This window comes from Carcharhinus amblyrhynchos, chromosome 6 (genome assembly GCF_965287045.1).
Source record: "Carcharhinus amblyrhynchos chromosome 6, sCarAmb.v2.hapA, whole genome shotgun sequence".
NCBI lineage: Eukaryota > Metazoa > Chordata > Chondrichthyes > Carcharhiniformes > Carcharhinidae > Carcharhinus > Carcharhinus amblyrhynchos.
In genome coordinates this window covers 27,688,925-27,707,826 of record NC_137329.1, presented here as the reverse complement: position 1 = coordinate 27,707,826, position 18,902 = coordinate 27,688,925, and the positions used below count along the sequence as shown (strand labels likewise).

Below are 18,902 nucleotides of genomic sequence, written 5' to 3'. Positions count from 1 at the left end.
CCGTTCACCACAATATAGCACTGTACCCACCTCTGAACTGCATTAATCTATATAATACTGTGCTTTCTGTAGACTGGAGCAGACTACTTCCGTTTAAAGACCAGAAATACACCAGAGATTATTCTCATTAAGCCAATCGACTATGAAAAGACCAAAAATTTGCAGCTGATTTTATCTGCCACGGTGAGATTCTGATGCACATCTCTATTTATGGAGGATTTGTGAGATCCGAAGTAGCCTATACAATTGGAATTTGTATATTGTGATGTCTCAGTGTCTAGCCCTGTCATCACCAAGTCAAAGGTTCGCAACTTCAAGCACCACTCCAGAGGTTTGAGCACACAATCCATTGATGCTCCCCATACATCCGAGTGCAAAACTGTGAGAGGGCAGAACTGAGGGAGTGCTGCACTGTCAGAGAGTCAGTACTAAGGGAGTGCTGCACTGTCAGAGAGTCAGTACTAAGGGAGTGCTGCACTGTCAGAGAGTCAGTACTAAGGGAGTGCTGTATTGTCAGAGAGTCAGTACTGAGGGAGTGCTGCACTGTCAGAGGGTCAGTACTGAGGGGGTGCTGCACTGTCAGAGGGTCAGTACTGAGGGAGTGCTGCACTGTCAGAGGGTCAGTACTGAGGGAGTGCTGCACTGCCAGAGGGTCAGTACTAAGGGAGTGCTGAACTGTCAGAGGGTCAGTACTGAGGGAGTGCTGCATTGTCAGAGGGTCAGTACTGAGGGAGTGCTGCACTGTCAGAGGGTCAGTACTGAAGGAGTGCTGCACTGTCAGAGGGTCAGTACTGAGGGAGTGCTGCACTGTCAGAGGGTCAGTACTGAGGGAGTGCTGCACTGTCAGAGTGTCAGTACTGAGGGAGTGCTGAACTGTCAGAGGGTCAGTACTGAAGGAGTGCTGCACTGTCAGAGGGTCAGTACTGAGGGAGTGCTGCACTGTCAGAGGGTCAGTACTGAGGGAGTGCTGCACTGTCAGAGTGTCAGTACTGAGGGAGTGCTGCACTGTCAGAGAGTCAGTACTGAGGGAGTGCTGCACTGTCAGAGGGTCAGTACTGAGGGAGTGCTGCACTGTCAGAGGGTCAGTACTGAAGGAGTGCTGCACTGTCAGAGGGTCAGTACTGAGGGAGTGCTGCACTGTCAGAGAGTCAGTACTAAGGGAGTGCTGCACTGTCAGAGGGTCAGTACTGAGGGAGTGCTGCACTGTCAGAGAGTCAGGACTGAGGGAGTGCTGCACTGTCAGAGGGTCAGTACTGAGGGGGTGCTGCACTGTGAGAGGGTCAGTACTGAGGGAGCGCTGCACTGTCAGAGGGTCAGTACTGAGGGAGTGCTGAACTGTCAGAGGGTCAGTACTGAGGGAGTGCTGCACTGTCAGAGGGTCAGTACTGAGGGAGTGCTGAACTGTCAGAGGGTCAGTACTGAGGGAGTGCTGCACTGTCAGAGGGTCAGTACTGAGGGAGTGCTGCACTGTCAGAGGGTCAGTACTGAGGGAGTGCTGCACTGTCAGAAGGTCAGTACTGAGGGAGTGCTGCTGTGCCAGAGGGTCAGTACTGAGGGAGTGCTGCACTGTCAGAGGGTCAGTACTGAGGGAGTGCTGCGGTGCCAGAGGGTCAGTACTGAGGGAGTGCTGCACTGTCAGAGGGTCAGTACTGAGGGAGTGCCACACTGTCAGAGGGTCAGTACTGAGGGAGTGCTGCACTGTCAGAGGGTCAGTACTGAGGGAGTGCTGCGGTGCCAGAGGGTCAGTACAGCATGCAAATTTTCTAGTCACAATTCCATACATTATAACAGCGGTTGCAATTCAGAAGTAATTCATTGGTTGTCAAGTAATAATTGTTGTAAACCTGCTTTAAGATTCTCTCTGTCCACATCCTGTACGTACATGTTTCTCTCGATTTTCCTGATCCTCCCTCATTCCCTCCCTCAGCTCACCTTTTCCAGGTGATCCGCTTCCTGTTCATTCGATCCTATTCCTCATGATCGCCCAGCTTCCCCTTCTTGGCCTCTATGGTAACGAATATTGTAAATAATCCCCTTTCTTTGGGGAGTGTCTATCTCTCTTTCAAATCTGTCATCATCACCCATCTCCTTAGAAAAACAGTCTTTGGCCCTGCCAACCTTGCAACTATTCCACTGACAACCTCTCAAAGATCCTTGAATGTATTTTTGTCTCTAAAATCCGATCCCGTCTTTCCCCCCAACTCCATGTTTAAACCCCCATGATCATGTTTCTGCCCTGCCTCATTGCCAAAACAGTGCGTACCAAAGTCATAGTTGACATTCCACGTGACTGTGACAAAGGTAAATGCTCCTTCTTCTCACACTTGACCTTTCTGCGGCTGGAATTGTCCTCCAATGCCTCTCTGATATCCAGCTGTTTGGCATTTCTCTCACCTGGTTCCATTCTTATATATTTAATTGTAACCAGCGAATCACTCGTAATTCCTCTGACGTTCCCAGGGATTTATAAGAACATAAGAACATAAGAAATCGGAGCAGGAGTAGGCCAACTAGCCCTTCAAGCCTGCCCCGCCATTCAATAAGATCATGGCTGATCTGTCGTGGCTCAGTTCCACATTCCCGCCCTCTCCCCATAACCCTTAATCCCCTCTCTCATCAAAAACCCATCAACCCGCGCCTTAAAAATATTTAGCGAGGCAGCCTCCACCACTTCAACGGGCAGAGAATTCCAGAGATTCACCACCCTTTGAGTGAAGAAGTTCCTCCTCAACTCTGTTCTAAACCGCCCCCCCTTTATCTCGAGGCTGTGCCCCCTAGTCCTACTATCCTTTCTGAGCGGGAAGAGTCTCTCCACCTCTATCCTATCCATCCCATTCATCATCTTATACGTCTCAATGAGATCTCCCCTCATTCTTCTAAACTCTAACGAGTACAAGCCTAGTTTATTCAGCCTCTCCTCATAGCTCAACCCCCTCAACTCCGGTATCAGCCTAGTAAACCTCCTCTGCACTCCCTCCAAGGCTAAAATATCCTTGCGTAAGTACGGCGCCCAAAACTGCACACAGTACTCCAGCTGCGGCCTCACCAATGCCCTATACAGCTGCAGCAAGACCCCCCTACTTTTATATTCAATCCCCCTCGCTATGAAGGCCAGCATCCCATTCGCCTTCCTGACCACCTGCTGCACCTGCAAGCTGGGTTTTTGCGACTCATGCACAAGGACCCCGAGGTCCCTCTGCACCGTCGCCTGCTGCAGTTTTCCTCCACGTAAGTAATAATCCTTCCTACCATTATTCCTACCAAAGTGGACCACCTCGCACTTGCCAACATTAAATTCCATTTGCCATTTCCTGGCCCATTCGCCCAGCCTATCTAGATCCTTCTGTAGACTCTCCCCACCCTCTGCACAATTTGCCTTTCCACCAATTTTGGTGTCATCAGCAAATTTCGACACCCTACACTCGGTTCCCTCCTCCAGATCATCTATATAAATGGTAAATAGCTGAGGCCCCAGCACTGACCCCTGGGGCACTCCACTAGTCACCATCCGCCAATCTGAATAGCACCCATTGACCCCCACTCTCTGCCTCCTATTTGACAACCAGTCCTCTATCCACGCTAACACCCTACACCCAACTCCATGCCCCCTGACCTTCTGCAATAACCTCTTGTGAGGTACCTTGTCAAACGCCTTCTGAAAATCCAGAAAGACCACATCCACCGGCTCTCCTCTATCCACCGCACTAGACACATCCTCATAGAACTCCAGTAAATTTGTCAGACACGACTTCCCTTTAAGGAAACCGTGCTGCGTCTGCTCTATCAAGCAGTTCCCCTCAAGATGCCAGCAGTTCCCCTCAAGATTTATGTTGGGCCCTCTACTGTTTCTCATTCACCTTCTGCTCCTTATTGACATTGTTCAAAAGCAAAGCATTAGTTTTCACATACACACACACTGACTTCACACAGCTCTCTCCCTCAGCCAGTTTTTTATTTATTCTTTCATGGGATGTGGGCATCTCCAGGTGGGCCAGCCTTTGTAGCCCATGTCTGATGGCAGTTAAGAGTCAACCACAGTTCTGTGGGTCTGGAGTCACGTGTAGGCCAGACCAGGTAAGGATGGCAGATTTCCATCCCTAAAGAACATTAGTGAATCAGATGGGTTTCTACAACAATCAACAAAAATGTCATGGTTACCAGTAAACTTTTAATTCCAAGTTTTTACTGAATTCTAATTTCACCATCTGCTGTGGTGGGACTCGAACCTGGCTCCCCAGAGCATTACCCCTGGATTAGTAGCCCAATGATAATACGCTATTCCACTGTCTCTTGCTCTAAACTTTTTCACCATTCCAAATTGATCAGACTGTTTATCCAATGTTCTGTGAGAGAGTCGGTGCAGATATGATGGGCCAAATGGCCTCCTTCTGCACTGTAGGGATCCTCTGATTCTAAATAAATCCCGTTCTTCCATCACTCCCATGCTCACGCATCTGACTTCATTTTAAAATTCTCACCCTTGTTTTCAGATATCTACATCACCTCCCTTCTCCACAATTTTGGAGAATCTTCCAAACCCAAAACCCTCCAAATATCACAAGAACCTAAGAAGAACTAGGAGCAGGAGTAGGTCATCTGGCTACTCGAGCCTGATCCGCCATTCAATAAGATCATGGCTGATCTTTTTGTGGACTCAGCTCCACTTACCTGCCCACTCACCATAACCCTTAATCTATCTATCTTTGCCTTAAAAACATTCAATGAGGTAGCCTCAACTGCTTCACTGGGCAGGGAATTCTTAACCCTTTGGGTGAAGAAGTTCTTCCTCAACTCAGTTCTAAATCTGCTCCCCCTTATTTTGAGGCTATGCCCCCTCGTTCTTGTTTCGCCCGCCAGCGGAAACAACCTTCCTGCTTCTATCTTAGCTATTCCCTTCATATACTTTCTTGTTTCTATAAGACCCCCCTCATTCTTCTAAATTCCAATGAGTATAGCCCCAGACTACTCAGTGTCTTCTCATAAGCCAACTGTCTCAATTCTGAAATCAATCTAATGAACCCTCTGTGCACCCCCTCCAGTGCCAATCTATCCTTTCTCCAGTAAGGAGACCAAAAGTGTGCACAGTACTCCAGGTGTGGTCTCGCCAGCATCTTATACAGCTGCAACAAAAACTCGATCCCTCTAGCAATGAAGGACAATACTGCATTTGTCTTCTTAATTACCTGTTGCAACTGCAAACCAACTTTTTGCGATTCGTGCACAAGAGCACCCAGGTCCCTCTGCACAGCAGCATGCTGCCATTTTTTACCATTTAAATTATAGTCCATTTTGCTGTTGTTGCTACTGAAATGGATGACCTCACATTTCCCAACATTGTACTCTATCTGCCAGAACCTTGACCACTCACTTAAACTATCTATGTCCCTTTGCAGGCATTCAGTGTCCTCTGCACACTTTGCTCTACCATTCAACTTAGTGTCATCTGTGAACTCGGACACACTATACTCGGTCCCAACTGCAAATCGTCTATGTCAAACACTCACCTCATTCTGGCCTTTTGAATATCCCTGATTTGAATTGCTCAACTATTGGTGTCCATGCCTTCAGTTGCCTTGGCAACTGAATACCCTCCCCTCTCTACCTGGCTTTCTCCCTTTGAGACATTCGTTAAAACATATTCCTTTCATAAAGCTCCTGTGCAGTGCCTTGGGGTCTCTCATTATGTGAAAGGGGTTACATAAATGCAAGTTGTCATTGGTGTTGTGAAGCAGTAGTTGTAAAATGCAGGTCTCTCTATCTTCTCACTCCGCAAGGACAATCCAGATAATTACAGCCAGACCAGTAACCTGACCATTAACATCAGTGTCCTGGACGAAGACAACAAGCTTCCAGTCTTTGAACCCTGCTCTCCCATCGCCGACTCCAGTGCAAGCATCTGCCTCAATGCAGTCTACTCGGGATATATCACTCGAAACGAGATTGAGGTAGCATTCTGTCACTCGGGATTTTCTGAGCTGCAATCTCTAGCTCGCCTTTCTCACAAGTCACTAATTTCTCTTTACTTTTGCAGGCTGACCCATTGCAACTGAAACCTCAGCAGATTCATGCTGTTGATGGTGATAAAGGAATCAATGCAAAGATTCGATACAATTTAATAGGTGGTGAGTTTGCTGGAAGGGTTCCATCATTGTTTGTGTTATGGATTTAAAATCATAGAATCCTACAGGGCACAAGAGGCCATTCGGGCCATCAAGTCTGCACCGATCACAGTCCCACACAGGCCCTATCCCCATAACCCCATGCACTTACCCTAGCTAGTCCCCCTAACACTAAGGTGCAATTTAGCACTGCCGATCCACCTAACGCGTATCTCTGTGGTTCATATGATTCTAAATAAATCCCGTGTGGGAGGAAACCGGAGCACCCTGAGGAAACCCACGCAGACATGGGGAGAATGTGCAAACTCCACACACACAGTGACCCAAGGCGGGAATCGAACCCAGGTCCCTGGCACTATGAGGCAACTGTGCTGACCGCTGTGCCACCGCAGGGAAAAGGAGACCAAGGGATGTGTGTGGACACAACTATTTAGAGAGAACAGGGCAAGTTGACAAGGCCGTTTAAAAAGCACACGGAATTCTTGGAGGCGATTCTCCCATCGCGACCCACAAATTTTCTGGCGGGTCGGGCTGGGAGATGCGCATCGCTGGCCTTTTTCCGGGAGTTGCGCATGCACTGGGAGGGCATGTGCATCTCCCAGAGCTGGGGAACAGTCAGAGGCCAGGCTATGCTGGAAACCAGTGGGAAGACCAGGAAATAATAGTTTAAATATGTTTAGTAGTTCATTATCGGGAACTTGCTGCTCCCGATTGAATCTCCCATCTCGTCAGGAGTACTTCATTCCAGAGGGGTTTAGAGTAGCTCTCCACATTCGAGCAACTAGCCGGACACCCCACTGGAATGAAGGGGGCAATCAGGGCCGCTCAAGGGGGTCGGGTGGCAGGGGGTGCCCCCTGGGCATGGGCACCCTGGCAGTGCCAACCTGTACCCTCTGGCACTGCCCAAAGGGCAAAGTGCCCATGTCCAGGGGGCACCTTGGCACTGGCCAATGGGCATCGGACAGTGCCAAAGGGGCAGGCCCTATTGTGGGCGGGGCCTAGGGGCAATCAGTGGGGGTGGGGGGAGGGGTCCAGCTGCCACTCTGCAGATAGGATCGGTGTGGGATGGAGGGACAGCAGTGATCGGGGCAGGCTGCGGAGGCGGTGGGGTGGTCTGCTGCCGAGGGGGTCTTGCCGGGGGGGGGCAAGAGGAGGGAGGGGGCTGACCCAGGGTTGGTGGGGGGGGCGGGGGGGGGGGGCGGTGCTGCCGGGATGAGGTGAGTGGAGGAATTGCCACTGCTGGGTGCAGTGGGCTGGACATCAGGACGCTCCAGAGCGGTGGGGGTCAGGGCTGGTCTGTGAATTGGTTTGGAGACTGCGATTGGGCCGTGGGTGTTGCTGGAGGGGCAGCACTGTGGGGGTCCCAGGCTGACCAGCGATCGAGTGGGCCAGCAAGCGGGGAGACTGACAGATCGGGGCCACTGTGCATGCGCAGAGTTCCAGAACTGTCAAACTCCAGTGTGAATAGGCCTCGACCCCTGGGTTTTTAATGAGATTCACCTCTGAGTGAGGAGATTCGAGTGTGAAGTTGAATTGAGAAAACAGTCGTGATCTAAAACAGTTTTCCCACCAATTCAGCACTTTTGGAAGAATCGCTCCCCCTTATCTTTTATTCGTGCAGTGTACCTTCTCTTCACCTACACTCGCTATGACTGTAACGTTACATTCTGCACCATCTCCTTTCCTTCTCTATATACAGTATGCTTTGTTTGCCTTATCATGTGGAAGAAACAAGACTTTTCATTGTATACAAATACATGGGACAATAATAAATCGACTTAAATCAAAATCAAGAATAAGATGGCAAATCTCTGCAAAACGTTGGTGAGACCTCAGCTGGAGTATTGGAATCTAATACCCTCCTCCCTAGAGGTGTTTGTAGGTGGCCAGGGGTCACCATTGGGTGGGCAGGTGGCAGGTGGGGTTCCCAATGGCCTCGTGCCTCTGCCACAATAAGTCAGTCAGCGAAGGCGTGTGGTCAGTCCACTGCTAATTGAGACCCTTGATTGGGCCATTAATGCCCGCTTTTAGAAGTCTCATTCTGCCACTGCAGTTATTCTGGGTCAACCTGCAGTTAACCAAAATGTACCTTTCCTAAAGTACTGTGCCAGAACTTGACAATATTCTATATATGGCCTAACCAGTGGTTTGTACAGATTTAATATCATCTGTTGCTGCTGCATTCTGTTCCCATCTTTATACAAACTTAGCATCCTATCCACTTTGTCTTCTGGGCCTTGTCACTTTTAAAGGTTTGTTGACCAGTTTTGCCCAGTGGTGTTTATTCTTTTGCTATTCTCTCAGCTTTCCATTGATGGATTATGATTGGACATTTTGTTTGCCATATCTGTTCCTCTCTGCCAAACAGGACTTCAATTCCAGAAGTTCTGTGCCCTTGGACTTGGTATTGTTCTAATATCGGATGACAAAGTGTAGTTGAACAAATTCTCTGTAAACTTTGATTTCAGTTGCTCATTTTCATTTTATAGGGGATCGTGAGAAAGCTTTTAAAATTGATCCAAACACTGGAGCTATAATGATGATTAAAGCTGTAACAGATCCAAGTCCAGTTGTACTAACAGTCATGGTATGTAAACCACCTCTTATGTTTTCAAGTTCAAAGACCATTTTTCTCTGATTACTAAATTTGCAATACTATAATGTGAAAGTTAGTCCCTTTCATTCATGAAGTCATTTTCACAATTTATGAAGACACACTCTATACTTTCACAGAATCATAGAATTCATACAGTGCAGAAAGAGGCCATTCTGACAAGAATCCCATCCATGCCCTATGCCCATAACACCAGCTATTTATCCTGCTAGTCCCCTTGAAACTAAGGGAGAATTTAGCATGGCCAATCAACCTAACCCCCACATCTTTGGACTGTGGGAAGAAACCGGAGAATCCGGAGGAAACCCACACAGACACAGGCAAAACGTGCAGACTCCACACAGACAGTGACCCGAGTCCGGAATTGAACACGGGTCCCTGGAGCCGTGAGGCAGCAGTGCTGACCACTGTGCCTCTGTGGCTTTGATAAGAATGTTCAGAACCTTAGACTAACTTTCCCAGCAGCTCTTTTGCTATGGGAATTGCTTTTAAATCTATTTATTGGATGCAAAGGATTCACAGCATGATGATGACAAACACAGTAGTTGAGGTGTCGCAGTAACCTGGTGAAATTCCACTCGTGGTAATCAACCAATCCCACTCGGATTGAAAACATGGAATTCAGAATGCTTCCTGGATTTTCCAGCTGATGGTATATGAGTCATGGTACATTTTGGGAAGCCCTATTCCCACCATTGACCCTTGCTTAATGGGACAAATTGGGTATACTGTTTTCAAGGGCAGTTAGGGATGGGTAGTAAATACTGACCCAACTCGCGATGCCCATTTTGCCAAAATTGAAACAAAGTTCAATGGATTAAAAATTGGGAAGTGTCAATCTCTACGCCCAGTTCTTGATCTTCATTCCTGTTAAGCACTGGATGTAAAACTGTCCCTAATATCTCTTTGAAACAGCAAATATGAATATGATATGTGCTGGAGAAGATCATACCTACTGGTCTATCCAACCAGATATTTGTGACGTCTTAGTTATTAGGATTCAAATACTCCCTAGCTAACAGATCCACTTGAGAAAGGTGAAGAAAACGGGAAAATATTCTGGCCAATTACCGAAGAAAAATCCAGAAAACCCTTCTTCAACCCCTGGATGAAACTCATCAGGCAATCATGATTTACCTGAACAGTGCCACAGCTTTAAGAGACTTCACTGACATGGGAGACCACTCAAACCCCAAGAAACCCCACTGATTCCATGAGACCCCATTAATCCTAAGAGGTTGCACTGGCACTGAGAGACCTCACTAACCCTGAAAGATCGCACTGGCCCCAAGAGTCCCCATTTACCATAAGAAATTGCACTGACCCCAACAGACTACACTGACATCAAGACACTCCATTTATCTCAAGACATCCCACTGACCCTAAGTGATCCCACTGACCCTAAGTGATCCCACTGACCCTAAGTGATCCCACTGACCCTAAGAGATCCCATTGATCCTAAGAGATCCCATTGATCTGTAGGGATCCCACTGACCCTAAGAAATCTCATTAACTCGCAGGCATTCCATTGACCTTCTGGAATCTCACTGACCCTGGCAGAATACAATGCCAAGTGTAACCGTGTACGATTATAATCACTTGATTTTATCCCATAGGCTTACCAGGAAAATGATCAATATAAATTCAGCACCACCACTGTCACTCTCAAAGTTTCCAATGAAAGCAAATATCCACCGAAATTTACAGAGAAAATCTATAATGGAACTATACAAGAACACTCGGAACCTAGAAATATTGTCTTAGTACAAGGTAATGGTGCAAGACCTCTAGAAGTGCTGGCTGAGGATAATGACTTTCCTGATGTAAGTAAAATTAAGCAATGGGTTTGTTTGGGGAACACACATAAAAATCTTCATGTAATTAATCAGTACAGTCTAACACAGTGAATCTCAGAAATACTGACCATTCCTGTGATACAATGCTCTGTTCATTAATACTCATCCCAGTTCATTACCCCAATCTGTTCATTCAACACTCTCTCTCTGTTCATTCAATCCTGCTCCATGTTCATCAAAACTCATCGATACCTGTTCATCAATACCCCCTCTATGTTGATCAAACTCTTCCAGTTCATCAATACCCATCTCTGTTCATAATACCCCTTCCAGTTCATTCAATACCCTTCTCTGTTCATCAAAACTCCCTCTCTGTTCATCAAAACTCTCTCTCTGTTCATCAAAACTCAACCCATTTCATCAATACCTCACTGTTAATCAATGTCCCCTCACTGTTCATTAATACTCATTCCCAGTTCATTCAATACCCCTCTCTGTTCATTCAATGCCCCTATTTGCTAATCAATACTCCCTCTCTGTTCATCAATACTCATTCCAGTCCACCAATACTCATCCCAGTTTTTCAATAACCATTCTATGTTCATCAGTACCATTTTCCATTAATCAGTAATGCGTCTCAGTTTATCAATGCACCTTTCTGTTCATCAGTATTCAACAATACCCCCACCCTGTTTTTATATTCTCTTGTTGTTCATCAACACTCCCTCTCAATTTATTCAAACCCCTCTCTAACATCAATACCCCCTCTGTTTTGTTGTTGCTTTCTGTTCCAGGGTATCATTGTTTTTTCCATTGATGCTTATCTTCTTCATAATCCTAATCCGGACACTGTTCCTAATCATGTTCCTAATCCGGACACTATTCCCAATCATGTTCCTAATCCTACATTCCCCATTGGCAAGTAAAATTGATAATTAATCAGGGATGGATTATGATTGGCTATGTACGTTGATTTGTGGAAGTTTCAAATCTGAAATAACTTACATTATTTATCTTGTTTAATAATCATTTCTATTTTTCAGAAAATTAACCCTTCAATAAAATATGAAATTAGTCCAAGTGATCATTTCACTATAAACAGGGATGGATTTATCTTGACAAAGGTCAAACTCACAACAGGGGTTAAGATGTATGAGCTAACGGTAAGTCTGATGACCCTTCATTTAAAGTCATACTGCAGTACATAACTGTTGGCCATCAATCTAGCCAAGATCTTTGATCAGTGCAGAAACCAATAAGTGACTAAAGATGGCTCATCTTTCCATTCCCAGTGTGGATTGGAGCAGATGTGAATCACACTATTGGCCGCAGAGGGGGTGTGGAAAATAGCAGCCAGCAGGGTCCCTACTGGAGATTGCCCATGTTTGATTTTGAGTGAAGACCACTTCAGCTGAGATGCTTTGCCTGATTATGGGGAATCAATGTTTAATTTTTAGACTCACACCTCCCCGCATTGAACAAATGATAGATGTAACTGCTCCTGATGCCAAACGACACTGCAGGACAGAGTGGGCAGAGGGGACACTTAGTCAAGGCCCAACTTTGTTTCTATTCACTGAGAAAAACATTTCACACAAAGTCCACAGGGCAGGCTGGAGAATGGAACAAAGATGAGGGAGATTTGTGTGGGTAGCGGGGGTGGGTAGACTGACGGAGTCTGCTAGTCTTTAGTGCAGTGGAAGAGTTGGAAGTAGGAGTCAGTACGATGGCTGTACAATGGTAATTGGCAACTTGGACAGATGCCTTCAAACAGGCAACTCATTCTTCTGGCAGCATTATAACCTGCCAATCACACAGTGCTGTGCAATGTATGCAGACTGGGATTGGGATGGTTCCAAGTAACCTGCTGGCATTGTCATTAATGAGGCAGTGATTGCTGGGAGTCTGATTGCCCTTGAGATAAAGGAGATTCCATCAACACAAAATGGAGTATGTCATCTTTCACTTGCTGTAGACTTCAGCGAGAGGCACAGGGCACCCTCTCAGGCAACCTGAAAGCTCCCCTTTCTCCTCATCTCTGCATCACTTCCTGCATTCCCTTCCTGCCACCTCCTCCTTCCTCCTACTCTGCTGCAGCTGTATAGGGCACTGGTGAGGCTGCAGCTGGAGTACTGTGTGCAGTTTTGGGCGCCGCACCTGCGCAAAGACATTTTGGCCTTGGAGGGAGTGCAGAGGAGGTTTACTAGGCTGATACCGGAGTTGAGGGGGTTGAGCTATGAGGAGAGGCTGAATAAACTGGGCTTGTACTCGTTAGAGTTTAGAAGAATGAGGGGAGATCTCATTGAGACGTATAAGATGATGAATGGGATGGATAGGATAGAGGTGGAGAGACTCTTCCCGCTCAAAAAAGACAGTAGGACTAGGGGGCACAGCCTCAAGATAAAGGGGGGTGCGGTTTAGAACGGAGTTGAGGAGGAACTTCTTCACTCAAAGGGAATTCTCTGCCCGTTGAAGTGGTGGAGGCTGCCTCGCTAAATATTTTTAAGACGCGGATTGATGGGTTTTTGATAAGAGAGGGGATTAAGGGTTATGGGGAGAGGGCGGGAAGGTGGAACTGAGCCACGACAGTTCAGCCATGATCTTATTGAATGGCGGGGCAGGCTCGAAGGGCTGGATGGCCTACTCCTGCTCCTATTTCTTATGTTCTTACGTTCTTATGTTCTTACCCGTACCACATCATCCTTGCCTCTTCCCCTCCTCCCCCTTCTCTCTTTCCCTCCGTGCTCCCTCCCCCTCCTCCACCTCAGCAAAATTAGATTCAAACTTTATCACTGTTTAGGCTTCACCTGAAGTTGTGTTCTGGGTTAGACAGCATACAGTCAAGGCCTTGGAAAAAACACAAAGGAGATTTACCAGGAATGTGGGATTTCGGTTATGTGGACAGAATAGAGGAGTTGGGATCATTCTTCAGAGTAAAATCGCAGGGAGCATAGAAACCGACCTTAAAAGCTTCTATAAATATGTGAAGAGAAAAAGATTTGTAAAGACAGAGGCTGGGGAAATTATGTTGGAGAACAAAGAAATGGCAAAATAATTGAACAGTTACTTTGGTTCTGCCTTCACAATGCAGGGCACAGATAACCTTCCAGAAATGGTCGGGAACCAAGGGCCTCGTGAGAGGATGGAGTTGAAGGAAGTCAGAATTAATAAGAAAATGATGCTAGGGAAATAAATAGTGTTAAAGACTGACAAATAAACAGGGCCTGATAATCTGCATCACAGAGTATTAAGTGGTCCTGGAAATATCAGATGCATTAGTGGTCATCTTCCAAAACTCTTTAGACTCTGGAGCAGTTCCTACAGATTGGAGGGTGGCAAATGTAACCTCACTTTTTTTTTATTAATTCATGGGACATGGCTGTCACTGGCTGGCCAGCTTTTATTGCCCATCCCTTGTTGCCAGAGGGCAGTTGAAAGTCAACCACATTGCTGTGGCTCTGGAGTCACATGTAGGCCAGACCAGGTAAGAACAGCAGATTTCCTTCTTTAAATCACATTAGATGGGTTTTTCCGACAATCGACAATGGTTTCATGGTCATCAGTATACTTATTCTTAATACTAGATTTTTTTTATTGAGTTCAAATTCCACCATCTGTCGTGGTGGGATTCGAACCTGGACGAAGAGGAAAAGGGAGTATTACAGACCAGATAACCTAACATCAGTAGAGGCGAAGATACTAGAGTCTATTATAAAAGACGTGGTAACAGAACATTTGGAAAACAGTAATAGGATTGGACAAAGCCAGCATGGGTTCTAGAGAGGCAAATCATGCTTTACAAATCTACTGGAGTTTTATGAGGATGTAATTACTGGAGCTGACGAGGAACAGCCTGGGTTTGTAATGTATTTAGACTTTCAGAAGGCTTTTGACAAGGTCCCTCATAAGAGGTTAGTGGGCAAAATTAAAGCACATAGAAGAGAGAGTGATGTATTGGTATGGATCGAGAATTAGTTCATGGACAAGAAACAGAGAATGGGAATAAATGAATCTTTTTCTGAGTGGCAGGCAGTGATTAGTGGGAAACCACAGGCATCACTGCTTGGGCCCCACCTGTTCATGATATATATAAATAATCTGGATGAGGGAACCAAATGTAATATTTCCAAATTTGCTGACAACACAAACTGAGAGTTGTGAGGAGGAGGCAAAGCACCGTCATGGTAATTTTGACAAGTTGAGTTAATGGGCAAACACATGGCAGATGCAGTATAATGCAGCTAAATGTGAAGTTATACTTCAGTGTGAAAAATAGGCAGGAAGAGTATTATGTAAATAGTGATATATTGAGAAATGTGGGTGTACAGAGGGATCTGGTGTCCTTGTACACCAATCAGTGGAGTGAAAGTGGAGAGGCAGGTACAGCAAGCAATCAGGAAAGTAAATGGTATATGTTGGCCTTCATTGCAAAGGGTTTGAGTTCAGCTGTCGAGGTGTCTTACTGCGGTTATACAGAGCCTTGGTGAGACCACACCTGGAGTATTGAGTGCAGTTCAGGTTCTCCTATCTAAGAAAGGATCTGCTTGCCATAGAGGGAGTGCAGCAGAGGTTTACTAGGCTGATATTGGGGTTGGCAGGACTATCCTATGAGGGGAGTTTGGTTCAACTGGGCCTGTATTCACTGGAGTTTAGAAAGATGAGACGAGATCTGATTGAAACATATAAAATCCCAACAGGGCTGGACAGACTAGGTGCTGGGAGGATATTTTCCCTGTTGGGGAATCTTGAACCAGGGGACACAATCTTAGCATACGGGGTAAACAATTTAGAACTGAAATGAGGAACATTTTTCTTCATAGGGTAATGAGCCTATGAAATTCTCTACCACAGAAGGCTGTGGAGGTGAAGTCATTGAATATATTCAAGAAAATGATACTTTTTTTTGTTTTTATTGCATCAAAGAGCTTAGGGAGAAAATGGGAATATGGCATTGAGATCAAGAACCAGCTGTGATCTTATTGAATGGCAAAGCAAGTTCAAAGGGCCGAATGGCCTACTCCTGCTCCAAGACTGTGTTCAGGGCATTATTTCAAAATTTACAGGTGATACAAAAATTGGAAATGTAAACTTTGATGAGGATAGCCTTGAACTTTAAAAAGATGAAGGCATATTGGTGGATTAGGCAGACAAGTGAGGTTCAATGCAGAGAAGTGTGTTGGCAGACAGAATATGGAAAGACAGTCTAAAGTAAAAGGAGAAGCTCTTAATGACTTGTAGGAACAGAGGGACCTTTGTGTATGTGTTCATCAGTCATCGAAAATGGCAAGGCATGTTGAGAAAGGAGATAATAAAGCAATGGTATCTTAGACTTTATTAATAGGGGCATATTACAAGAGTAAGGAGGGTTATGTTGACCTTGTATAACTCACTCTTTCGGCCTCATCTGGAGTACTGCATCCAGTTCTGGACAACATATTTGAGGAAGGATGTGAAGGCATTGGGAAGAGCACAGAGGAGATTCACAAGAATAATTGCAGAGATATAAAACTATAGTTATGAGGATATATTAGAGTGGTTGAGACTGTTTTCCTTGGAGAAAAGAAGGCTGAGGCGAGCCTTGATAGAGCTATTCAAGATCCTGAGGGGTATGGTCAGGGCAAATGATGAGAAACTGTCCCCACTCAAGAGAGCATCAAGAGCCAGGGGGCACAGATTCAAATTAATTGGCAACATGAATAAAAACTATGTGAGGAAATTTCTTTTTATCCAGAGGGTGCTTGGAATCTGGAATGAACTCCCTGAGAGGGTGGTGGAGGCAGGTTCGATTGAGATATTCAAAAGGGAATTGGATTGTTATTTGGAGTTAAGTTTGGGAATGGGGCTAGGTGATTGTTCTTCCAGAGAGCCAGTGCAGAACTCAATGGGCCAAATGGTCTCCTTCTGTAATGGAGAGTTTCAATGAATAATATAGATGTTCACTATTGTGCTCACATCACTTGAAAAAAAATTAGAAACTATGAACTCCAATGTTGAAAAAATGTCATTAGATCACCTGTTAATCTTAGATTTAAACAAATATAAATCTAGTCTCTGAAAACTATCCTCATATTTTAACCCTTTTAACTCCTACAATACTGATAAATCTGAACTGCAACCCCTCCAAGGCCGTTATATCCTTCCTAAAGTGTGCTGTTCAGAATTGTTCGCAGTTAGAGATGGGGATCAAACCAGAACAATGCACAATTGTAGAATCAATTCCACCTTTTTTGTATTCCATCCCTTCGAGCTAAGGGTAAGAATCCATTTTCGTTTTCAATTAGTTTTTGGATTTGTCCACGAATTTTTATTGATTCCTGTACGCGGATCCTCCAATCCCTCTGCTCCTCCCTAGTTCCTAGCTTTACACCATTTAGAAAGTACTCCAATCAATCTTTCCTGCAGCCAGATTGGATAACTTCCCATTTCCCCACATTTGAACTCCATCAGCCACAGTTTCACCAGTCACATATATATCCGTCTGCAACACCTACTATACCAGACACTTGACCTTCAAAATTAGTGTCATGGTCATTATCATGTTATACTGTTCAGTAAAGTTGAGTTTATTTCCTGATTAGTTGCAGTTAATCACAGCAAAATCATTATCCATTTCACCTGATAAGTAGAAGGATAACCTCTCTCTTTATAGTGTTAATGTGTGATCTCTACCTGCTGTATTTGGACAGGTAACAGCGAGCGATGTCGATACTGGAGAATCTGCAGAAGCAAAAGTCAAAGTGCAAGTGATCAGCAGTGATGGTAAAAGTGTTTTATTATATATAGATAGCTGGTGTATTATATTGAAGTGGATTCATCTGAAAGGGCAGTGCAATTGTGTAATAGAACATAGAACATAAAAAAACTACAGCACAAACAGGCCCTTCGGCCCACAAGTTGTGCCGATCGTATCCCTACCTACCAGTCTTACCTATAACCCTCAATCCTATTAAGTCCCATGTACTCATCCAGAAGTCTCTTAAAAGACCCTATCGAATTTGCCTCCACCACTACCGACAGCAGCCGATTCCACTCACCCACCACCCTCTGAGTGAAAAACTTACCCCTGACATCTCCTCTGTACCTACTCCCCAGCACCTTAAACCTGTGTCCTCTCGTAGCAACCATTTCAGCCCTGGGAAAAAGCCTCTGAGAATCCACCCGATCTATACCTCTCATCATCTTATACACCTCCATCAGGTCACCTCTCATCCTTCGTCTCTCCAAGGAGAAAAGACCGAGCCCCCTCAACCTATCTTCACAAGGCATGCCACCCAATCCAGGCAACATCCTTGTAAATCTCCTCTGCACCCTTTCAATAGCTTCCACATCCCTCCTGTAATGAAGCAACCAGAACTGAGCACAGTACTCCAAGTGGGGTCTGACTAGGGTTTATAAAGCTGTAGCATTATCTCCAGACTCCTAAACTCAATTCCTCGATTGATGAAGGCCAGTACATAATACGCCTTCTTAACCACATCCTCTATCTGCGAGGCTGATTTAAGAGTCCTATGGACCCGGACCCCAAGGTCCTTCTGATCCTCTACACTGCTAAGAGTCTTACCCTTGATATTATACTCCTTCATCCCATTTGACCTGCCAAAATGGACCACTACACTTTTATCCGGGTTGAAGTCCATCTGCCACTTCTCCACCCAGTCTTGCATCCTATCTATGTTACGCTGCAACTTCTGACATCCCTCCAAACTATCCACAACGCCACCAACCTTCATGTCGTCGGCAAACTTACCAATCCATCCCTCCACTTCCTCATCCAGGTCATTTATGAAAATTAAAAACAGCAAGGGTCCCAGAACAGATCCCTGGGGCACTCCACTGGTGACCGACCTCCATGCAGAAAAAGACCCATCTACAAACACTCTCTGCCTTCTGCAGGCAAGCCAGTTCTGGATCCACAAGGCCAAAGCCCCTTGGATCCCATGTCCTCTCACTTTCTCAAGAATTCTTGCATGGGGGACCTTATCGAACGCCTTGCTGAAGTCCATATAAACCGCATCTTCTGCTCTTCCTTTGTCAGTGTGTTTAGTCACTTTTTCAAAGAACTCAACCAGGCTCGTAAGGCATGCACTGCCTTTGACAAAGCCATGCTGACTACTTTTGAGCATACTAAACTTCTCTAAATGTTCATATATCCTGTCCCTCAGGATCTTCTCCATCAGCTTACCAACCACTGAGGTTAGACTCCCCGGTCAGTAATTTCCTGGGCTATCTCTATTAACTTTCTTGAATATAGGAACCACATCCACAATCCTTCAGCCCTCCGAAACCTCTCCCATCTCCATCAACAGCGCAAAGATCATCGCCAGAGGCTCTGCAATCTCTTCCTTCGCCTCCCAAGTTACCAGGGGTACATCC

General features: G+C 45.6%; 1 protein-coding gene across 1 annotated transcript in view; it reads left to right on the top strand.

The window, feature by feature from the left end:
* The window catches only part of cdhr5b (cadherin-related family member 5b), a 68,650-nt gene that overhangs the window by 15,883 nt on the left and 33,865 nt on the right, over nt 1-18,902 (top strand). Inside the window, exons 6-12 of the mRNA XM_080190104.1 lie at nt 73-183; nt 5,775-5,945; nt 6,032-6,122; nt 8,609-8,706; nt 10,350-10,556; nt 11,573-11,692; nt 17,216-17,288. Of these exons, the coding sequence (XP_080046230.1) occupies nt 73-183; nt 5,775-5,945; nt 6,032-6,122; nt 8,609-8,706; nt 10,350-10,556; nt 11,573-11,692; nt 17,216-17,288 (871 nt within the window). The remainder of the gene's footprint in view (nt 1-72; nt 184-5,774; nt 5,946-6,031; nt 6,123-8,608; nt 8,707-10,349; nt 10,557-11,572; nt 11,693-17,215; nt 17,289-18,902) is intronic.